Below are 9405 nucleotides of genomic sequence, written 5' to 3'. Positions count from 1 at the left end.
TGGAAGCAGATGGGGTCCCTGGGTTTGGGGCCGGGTTGGTGGGCCCCCCGGAGTGCTGGTCCTGGGGGGCAGGCTGGGGCACAGGACAAGTCTCCCCGGGCAGCCTTGCTGGGACTAGCTCACAGGCAGGGAGAGGTGGCTTCCAGGCTTAGCTGGGCAGGCACTTTTGGGGGTGCTGGGCTCCCCAGGCCTGGCCCAGCCCCAGCCTTGGGTCTGCCCACCCACCGGGCCCAGACCACCTCCCTGGAGGGGAAGTGTCGCCTCTTTGGGAAGTGGGAAGCTTGAGGTCCCAGGACTGCAGCATCTGCCTGTGTTGACAGGGACACATCGGGTTGGAGTTTCCCGGCCAACATCTGGCCAAGTCAGTTAATCTAAACAGAAAACAGTGGGGAAAACTGTTCCCAGCTTTTCAGAAACGCCAGGCACATGGGGCTCCTCGTCCTTCTGTCTGGGACAGTGACCCACATACGTGGCTGCTCGGGAGTCCCCAGACCTCATCGCAGGTCCCGGCACCTACTGGGTGGGGCCACTCTAGGCCCAGGGAGCGCAGGAGTCCCGGAGCCGGGCTGGGGGCTCGGGGTCCCGGGGGACTCCCACCTCCCTCGGGTGGGCGAGGGCAGGGACTCAGGAACCAGCACAGCTTGTGCAAATCCTCTCCCACCTGGAGCGGGACAGCCCTGGGCAGACCTCTTGCCTCAGTTTCCTCTTGTGTAATGTGGAATGAAGATGAGGTGTCCCTGTTCAATGTGGTTGCTGCGTCACTGCCACGTCTGGGAGTGTGTGCCCAGATAGCACTGCTCTGCCCGGGGGCATCGGGGGGGCCGGACACAGGACATTTTGCACGGGGGCTGGAAAGCCAAAGGGGCTTTTACGAGGCTGCAAAGATGAAAACGGCATTGCCTGGAGAGGAAGCGCATGTGCGAGGGCGTGCAAGCGTGACAGTGGCAGGCAGACGGAGCCAGCAGCCTGACTTCAGCGGGACCATTTCCTCCCCAGGCTGCAGACAGACTAGGTGAACACGCTCACTCTGCCAAGCACACATGCGTGCATTTCACACGCTGTGTGTCCTGTGTGCACACGTGTGTATGGTGTACACACAGCATGTGTGCTTGTGCGTGTGTGAGGATATGTGTTTGTGTGCATGACTGTGTATGCCTGTGCGTGTGCATGCGTGTGTGCACAGGTGTGTGTTTACATGCCCACGTGATGTTCTGCCTCTGCATTTCAGGCCTGTGAGTGCAGGTCCCGTGGCTGGGGCGCGTCTGCACTTGGACAACCGCAGGTGTCAAGGGTGCTTCTGCACACCAGGGCGGGGACACACCCCACACCCGGAGGGGTGAACTGGGTGAAATAAACCATTTTTGCCTCCTCTGTCTGGAAACAGCCTGGGGTAGGAATCTGAAGGGCTAGATTCGAACCTGAGTTTGGCCACTTTGAAACTGTGTTCTGTCTCTAAGCCTCAGTTTCCACATTCGTCAGAGGAGGGTGTTCTCGGCTCCACAGGCTCCCAGGGTGCTAAGGTGGTAGCTGTAGGAAGACACCAGAGAAAGTCCTTCCCCTCCTGCGGGGTGTGGCACAGAGAGCGTTCGTGTCATTACAACACTCCCAGTCACTGGCCTGGGTCATTCTGGCTTTTGCTGCCTTAATGCACCTTCCCTGGGTAGGGGAGACAAAAGAGGCTTTTCATGGACCGTGTAACAAAGCTTTTTCGAGTCCCTAGTTTGGAGGGTGGCACCTGTCTCCTCCCGCTGCCCCCAGATGCACCAGCCCTCCTGCCTCTGGCCAAGGTGGCCCATCTTCCCTCGTGGCATCCACGCCCGTGAAAAGATGTTAGACAATTAATTACACGAATGGAGACAGATAGCCTGTGCTATCTGGACCTAAATCAATCGTGCTAAATGTTTTAAGAGAGCTGGCCCAACCCCACTTCTTCTTACCCCAAACTCAGGGGCAAATAATGGAATGTCTTGTTATCTGACCTCGCTCTACAAACTCTATGGAACTCAGGAGCTGAGCAGATTTGGAGGGTGAGGCTGAAGGATTAGCAATTGTGAATTCTAGGTTGGAAAAGAAAGGACACGTGCTTGTTGGGGGCACGGAAGGACACATTGGCCGACCCCAAAGGATGAGACTGGCAGGGGTCTGGGCTGTGTGCGGCTGCTCCCTGTGGAGCCCCCGTGGGTTGGGGAATGCTCCATGGCCGCTCTGTAGCCTGCGTCCAACGCAGAGTGCAGGGGGAAGTTGAGTGAAGTTCAAATGTTCCCACTCAATTTCCTTTTCTTCTTAAAAATGGCATAGCCATGTGACCTCTCTTTGTTTATTATAAATCTAATACTGCAAGTTTCAGTTCAGTGAACTCACATCTTATTTGGAATCTGGGTCTAAAGTCGCCTAAAGCTGGTGGAAATGTAATTGTACAAAAGCAGACGAGGTCTGTTAATTTGCAATCGACAGCGCCGTGGCCTGACAAGCTTCGCCTTTGGTTCTGAGCGCCCGTCTCTCCGACGCAAAGCGCTCAGATCAGGCGCATTTACATAAGACGCACTTGGTATTTTTCACAGGATGGAAACATGTAATTTTGCAAATGTTTATGGATTGTTAATTTGGCCAAATAGCAAACTCAAATTACAGGTAACAGGCTGTGTGCACTTTCCCTTTTCCTGGGTTTCTCTTGAAGCAATTATGGGGAGGGCCCATCTCGGCAGGGGATGGGGGTGGGCACGGCCGACCCCCAGCCAGGAGGCAGGCCCTGGACCACCTTGCAGCCGCAGGGGAGGTTAGGCCCCAGGCGGGTTGCTGCCATCCTGATTCCAGATCCCTGAAGCCAGAATATTCCTGCCGTCCCCGACATGTGCTCGGGAGTCAGACGGAAGCCCCAGCTGGAGACGGAGGAGCCCGGGCCTGGGAGGCCCCTCTGGGCCTCTGCTTCCTCATCTGTGTGAGGGAGCCCTGGGGTCTGCCGCCTGCACTCGCCTGCTGGGGCGAGCAGGACCCGTGATGTAGGGGTCATGAGAACCCTTGTCCTTCACTCATTGGCTCTGTGCCTCCGCCCAAGGACTGAACCTCTGGGGATGTGGGAGCAGCCAGTACCCGGAGTCCTGCCCTGACCCTATCCACAGCCCATGCTCAGTCCCCACCAGTGGCCCTGTGGGTCCGTCCCCCTGGACAATCTACTGACAGGTGTGGTTGGCCCTGAGTTCAGGTCCCACGGCACAGTGACCTCTGTGCCTCCTTGTGCTCTGGAGGCATCATGCCCCTGACCCGATGGTGCCAGAGAGACGACGTTCTCAGGACAGTGCCTGGTGCACCAAAACCCTCAGCAAACACCTGCTCTGCTGCCCTCAGGGCTGGGGCTTGCAGGCAGCTGACTGACCTCTGCACTCACCAGGGCTGTCCTCTGTCTCAGCACTGCAGGCTGGCCTCCCAGCCACGTGCACGCGGCAACTTCCTTTACTTCCTGGGCATGTGCTGGCTGCAGCCTGCGCCCAACACGGGGCACACAAATGTCTGCCAAATGAATGCACAAACAGCCCCCAGCCTGCCCAGTAAAGGAAGGAAGGACTCTGAAGGGAAATGAGGCTTTTCTCTCTTCTGCCCAGGAGGCAGACCAGGAGCCGATGGACGGCAGCTTTCCAGGGTCCCATTTCAGCTTGGCCTGGAGGGCAGGCGTCAGCCATGGGGGCCTTTCTGGAGAGGCACAGAGATGCCCCAGCGCACGGCTCAGCAGTGGGGAGAGGGGCAGCACCTGGGGTCAGTTGGCACTCACAGACGTGGCCGTGTGCTCTGAAATTGCTGCTCTTGCCCCTCCACCATGGGAAGGGATTCTCCATCCTCCTGCAGGAAGTTGGGGCTGTTGCCTCACTCCTGTGGCACCTGGTGGGGGCCCCTCGGCTCAGTGGCAGTGAGGGGGGATGTCCTCTGTCTCCCAGCAGCCTGGGAAGAGGAGCCCAGGGCCCGACACAGCCCAGCCTGGGAACTTCGGTCCCACGACAGTAATTTGCACACACCGCCTTGCTGAGCAGCGCTCTGCAGCGCCTCCCAACTTCACTGATGGAAACCTGGTGATCCATAACCCGCGCGTGGCAGACGCCTGCTCAGGGGTAATGTGGTGGTAATGTACATATCGATGATCAATCAGCAGATTTGCAAGAGAGGCATAAAGTATTTAATTATAATTGTGTTGGGCAAGTCTTCGTGGTGGCGGCGACATTTGAATAGGTCACAGCCAGCCCTCACCCCGGTGATGTTGTTGGTATTAAATGCCATTCACTCTAAGGGCTGGGAACCTTTCTGAAGTTGCAGGATGTCACACGCTGGCAAATTGAAAATGTCCCTTTGCTTTTAAGAACATGATTGATATCCTTTGCAAAACAAACGCTACACCTCACGGTGCACAGATTTCGCCCAGTGCCACCCTGGCCTCGCCGGCTGCTGCGTCGGAGCTTGGCCTCAGATACGTGTGCTGAGGGGAAGTGCCACCAAGAACGCACTTTGCTTTCAGGCTGAGGCCTCCAAACAGTGTCCTGTTTAGGGCAAAGGGTTTTTGGTTCCAAATCAGACTTTTCTAACCAGAACAAAATGCAGGAATAAAGCAAGAACCCAAAAGATAAAACACATTGTATTTGCTCAGTTGGTTGCAGAAAAATATATCTCCAGATACTCTATAAGCCACACACTTATGTGTAAGACCATCTGCATCTTACCATCTAAATTATATCCAGTATAATTTAAATTGATGGTTTTAGCACAACCGGCAAAGGGATATAAATAACAGGAAGGCAGACAGACACATGACACACACCCACGATACACATACACACGCACACGCATGCACACGCCCACCGTGATAGCCTGGACAAGCCAGCCCACCTGGAGCCACACACCTGGGTGACAGGTCCCCCATCCATAAAATGGGCCTGAGAGCAACATGCCCATCACCTAGGACTGGTGTGTGGCCAGGGAGACAGCACCTGTCCCAGGGCTCAGCTCTGTGCCCGGCAGGTGGTAGGAGCCCCACAAGCTTTGGCAGTTTGAGTAGAGAGTTCTGGAAACAAGCACCTGGCATTTGCAAAGGAGAGTTGTCTACAATACAGGCTCATTTCTGCCTTCAGGAAAAGGCATTTGAGGCTGGGTTTCCTGTCCTCCTGCCAGGCTGAAGGGCGGCCGCATAGGCAGAGGCTGAGGTTGGCAGGGCCTGGCGTGAGTGGCACGTCTCGGAGCCGGAGGCCAGGCTCTTCACAGCATTTGCCAGGAATGGCTTTCTTCCCTCTTCTCCAAACAGTTAAGAGGACACATCGAGTCTCTGTTTACAGGGTAGGTGGGTGAAGGAGTACTTGGCTTTAACAAAATATCAAGCCTTCCGAACAGAAGTGGAGCCAGGGCTAAGCATGTCTTTTGCACGATTCAGTCCTGTCTAGCAGCCTGCCTGCCTTCGTGGACTCCCAGCCCCTGTTTTTAAGAGAGTCTGATAAAACAGGACTATTTCATTCCCAACTGAGACAGCCAGCCTCCTTGGGTGTGCTTTTGCAGTTCACAAAATGAGCCAATTGTCACCTAGTGAATCAGATTAGGTGTAATTGATACTAATGTTCAAATTAAGTCATGGAAAGCAATTAACTCTGCAAAAATGGGCTGGTGAGAAATGATAAGGTTGGTCAAATAGTTTCACTGTGTATAATTGTGTTTTTTAAAATGCCCATCTCTACACAATAATTAAATCATTTACATTTCAAATGGAGTGTACCTACCTCGGATGCTTGTAATCGCGCACATCCTTAATTGTACACCTCACAATGTAGTGGGGGTTTTATCAACAGCCTGCTCTTGGGGAGGCTGAGAAACCTGCTGGATGGAAGGTGCCAGAATAGAGGCTCCCTCTCTGCTCAGAAGAGTCAAGGGAACTGGGTTTGCCCCAAGGATTGCCCGTGAATCCAGGCCCCTCCCTCCCACCCTTCCTTCTTTCCTGTATAAAAAGTACAATGAATTTCCTAAACCATCATCAAAATATTCTGCCAACAGCACAAGGAATATTTGTCACTTCTGATCACATCATCCGTAACAGGGACACCATTATGAACATTGGGGTAACTAATATTCACAGGATCAATTAGTATCAATCTTCACTGTGTGCACTTTATTAGTATTTTTAACTATAGGGAAGATCTTAACCAGCCTGATTGACAGTTTACTGAGCACCCTGGCAGCTTTCGGGCCGTGCTGTCGACCAAGGATGTTCTTAAACCGCCAAAGAATTTTCATCACCTTGACTTTAGGAATAGGACCCTAGGTTTCTATTCCGCAGAGCAGGAGTACTTGGTGGGTCTCCAGCAACCCATAAGTAAAACTGGAACCCGGTAGGGCTTTCCCCGTAGGGAAGCTTTTTTCTGAATACACAAAGTCACAACCCCATAATAAATACCTCTCCTAAGACAGACCTCCGCCCTTCCCTCCAACCCAGGCTGATCTCCGCCTGAGCGGTCAGTCTGTGAAGTGACAGCTGGTGGCAGTGCTTGGGCTTCCTGGCTCAGGGGAGGGTCCGGCTGGAAAACCCAGAGTGGTTGTGCAGCACCAGCTCACACTGTCCACAAGTGGAGGTTCACCTGCGGGGCCTGCAGCCAGGGCTGTCTGCCCTCGGGTGTCTGCCCCAGAGAGGGGCCGGGCGCGGAGAGGATGTAGTCAATGCTGAACTTGATGTTCCTGGGATGCGCCCTCCTCGGGCTGGCCGGGCTGGCTGCAGGCTCTCCGGGCCCCGCCACTTCCGCGCCGTCTGGGGCTGGGGAGCCCCGCGCAGCAATCGGCTGGGACGGACCCTGGAGCCCCTCTGCGCCCCCCGCGCACGAGCTCCGCGTCCCCTCGCGTTTGGGGCCGCGCCGCCGCCTCCTCCGCCGGTAGTTGCCGTTCTCGAAGAGGTCCAGCAGCGACTCGCAGCCGCCCGCGAACGTCCAGTAGTTGCCTTTGCCCTTCTCGTGGCCCTCGGTCCGCGGCACCTGCGTGGCGCGGTGGGGCTCAGCGCTGCGGCCCGTGCGCCCCACCCCGCCAGGTGCGCGCCCTCCCCGGGCAGGTGGAGGCGCCCCAAGGGCGGACTTCGCTGCTGCCGCTGTGACATCCCTCCCCGTCCCCATCCCCAGGGACAACTGGGCCCAGGTGTCACCGAGCTGGGGAGCGCAGGGCGGGGCAGTTCGGGGGTTGGGGCAGTGGGGCACGGAGCTCACCTTGACGAAGCAGCTGTTGAGGGACAGGTTGTGGCGGATGGAGTTCTGCCAGGCGCGCTGGTTGGCGCGGTAATAGGGAAACTTGCGCATGATGAAGTCGTAGATGCCCGACAGGGTCACCCTGCCCGCCGGGCTCTGCTGAATGGCCATGGCGATCAAGGCGATGTAGCTGCGAACCGCCGCCGAGCCAGGGTGTCGGTGACCCTGCCGCGCGCTGCTCCCGCCCCCACCCGGGCCCCGGCAGCTCTCCCCGCACCTGGGACCCTCCCCGGGGAGGCTGAGAGAAGCTTCCCCCACTAGCCGCTCCCCCCCACCGCCCCAAGTGCCCACAAATGCGTCCTTTCCCCGACCCCCGCTCAGAAGAAGAAAGGCCCCGCCTTCCTCCGTCCCAGGCAGGTCCTGGCTACCCGAGCACCCTGCAGAGGAGGGTCGCTGTCCCCTAAAGCCCCTGCCATTGACCCCCGCGGTCACCTGTACGCGGGCCGCGTGAGCCGCTTTTCCTCGTCGGAGCTGCCGGCAGGGTAGTCGTCGGCATCGTAGTTGAAGCAATTGTAGGGATACTGTGAGCTGTCGAACATCGCGATGCGCCCGGCCCGCGCGGGTGCCACTGCTGCCGCTGCCGCCTCCTCCGCGCCGCCCGCCGGCCGCCAGCTCTGCGCAGAAGTCCTGCCCGCGCGGGCCACAGCGTCTGCACTGCGGGCTGCTCTCGCCCGACCGGGGAGCCTGGGCTTCTGGGGTCCCCCGCCGCCCCCGCCCCGTTCTCTGGCGTCCAATCCCGGCTCGGGGGAGGCCCCAGCCACTGGTAAAGCTACCGAGGGGAGCGGAGGGGGCTGTCTCGGCGACCCTCTGACCCGCTGCGGGAGGAGGGAGGTGGCGGCGCGCTGGGTGGTCTGACGGCGGGGCGGCCACCCGCCGCCTCCCGCTGCTTTCCCCGGCCCTCATAGCTCCCTGCGCTCTCTGGCTGTCCCTGTCCCCAGAGCTAGAGGTGGAGCTTCTCGCAGGTCCCCACACTGCTGGAAGTTTCCTCGGAGCTCCCGGGTCCTGTGCGTGCCCTGGGACACAGTGGTTCTCCTTGGGTGCTCAGATCCCTGGGGCGGACACCTGGGTGCTCAGCAGAGTGGGCAGCCAGGCCAGGGAGACCCACTGTCACAGCCCCGTCCCCCCCCCCCCCGCCCCACCCAACCCCTGGCCCCACCTCTTTCTGTCCCAGAGTGATGGGGTCTGGGCAGAATCTGCAGGCCCGCGGGGGACTCCATGCCCAGGTCACAGATCAGAGCTGGGCCAGGGGCCCAGGGTCCACATTTCCTCTGGCACCCTGTGCCCCCACAACTCTCTCTCGCCCAGAAGTGTGCCCCCTCCATGGGCAGCGGGCTCTGGGGCACGTGCACTGGCAGCCCTGCAGGGTGAGGCCTCATCAGCAGAGCCGGTGCCTGCTGGCTCCAAGCTCTGGTTCCATGGTGGGTAGGTGCATGCAGGAGAGAAGAGCAGCCATGAGGTCAGGAACTTCGAGGACAAAGTAAAGAGGTGGCCTTTGCACAGTGGACAGGCCACCAAATGGCATTTCCACGAATTACCTGCAGAATTCTGACTGTGAGCCCTGCCTGTGAGTTTGCTGGAGGCCAGACAGCCTGGTGTACAGTTTTACTGCAAAGTCCCTTTCAAAGCAGCACCTTGAGCTCTGAAATGACCCATGCTCAGACCAGCCTGCGGGCCCCAGGACTGCCTGGTGCTGGGGGTCTGCAGGCCTGGCTCAGTGAGGCCGGGGGTCCTCCTTGGAGGAGATGTGCCTCGTGGCACGCCCAGGCTCCCCCAGCCATGGGCACTGTGCTTTGGGTGAAAAATGTCAGTCTCAGAAGTGTACGGACCAAGACTCCACGTGTGACGGTCACGAGAGCTGAGGCAGAAGCTGCATCACCGTTCACGACTGGGCTTTGGCCACCTTGGGGTCAGAGGCCCAGTTATGGGGGAGAGGACGGAGGAGGTGGGGCCACACTGAGGAGCGCAGGTGGGATGGGCGGCGCTGTGCAGCCACCTTGAGAAAAGGCAGTTGCCACACAGGGTGACAGGACGGAGTGGGGACGAGGAGAGAACAAGGAGAAGAACCAACGAGTCTCGCACTTGGAATGAGCCTGTGGACCAAGGCCGCAGGACACACATGGAAACCTAATGCTAAGAAAGACGGCCACCAAAATCA

The 9405-nt window shown here is 58.2% G+C and overlaps 1 protein-coding gene across 1 annotated transcript; it reads right to left on the bottom strand.

Annotated features, from left to right (window-relative positions):
* Positions 1-6572: 6572 nt before the first annotated feature.
* FOXL3 (forkhead box L3) lies at positions 6573-7789 on the bottom strand. The gene is made up of 3 exons (XM_045542131.1): positions 7683-7789; positions 7212-7380; positions 6573-6986 (listed from the first exon to the last, which is right to left on the bottom strand). The coding sequence occupies exons 1-3, from the start codon at positions 7787-7789 to the stop codon at positions 6573-6575; spliced, it is 690 nt and encodes a 229-aa protein (XP_045398087.1).
* Between the last annotated feature and the right edge of the window lie 1616 nt (positions 7790-9405).

Source organism: Lemur catta, chromosome 2 (genome assembly GCF_020740605.2).
Source record: "Lemur catta isolate mLemCat1 chromosome 2, mLemCat1.pri, whole genome shotgun sequence".
Taxonomy (NCBI): Eukaryota; Metazoa; Chordata; class Mammalia; order Primates; family Lemuridae; genus Lemur; species Lemur catta.
Note: the sequence above shows the minus strand (reverse complement) of the source record. Positions and strands in the feature narration are given on the sequence as shown.

Coding starts and splice junctions, on each gene's coding strand:
- FOXL3 (XM_045542131.1), bottom strand. CDS start 7,789: ATGTTCGACAGCTCACAGTATCCCTACAATTGCTTCAACTACGATGCC. Junction 7,381..7,682: donor CTCACGCGGCCCGCGTACAG/GTGACCGCGGGG, acceptor GGCGGTTCGCAG/CTACATCGCCTTGATCGCCA. Junction 6,987..7,211: donor TCAACAGCTGCTTCGTCAAG/GTGAGCTCCGTG, acceptor CGCGCCACGCAG/GTGCCGCGGACCGAGGGCCA.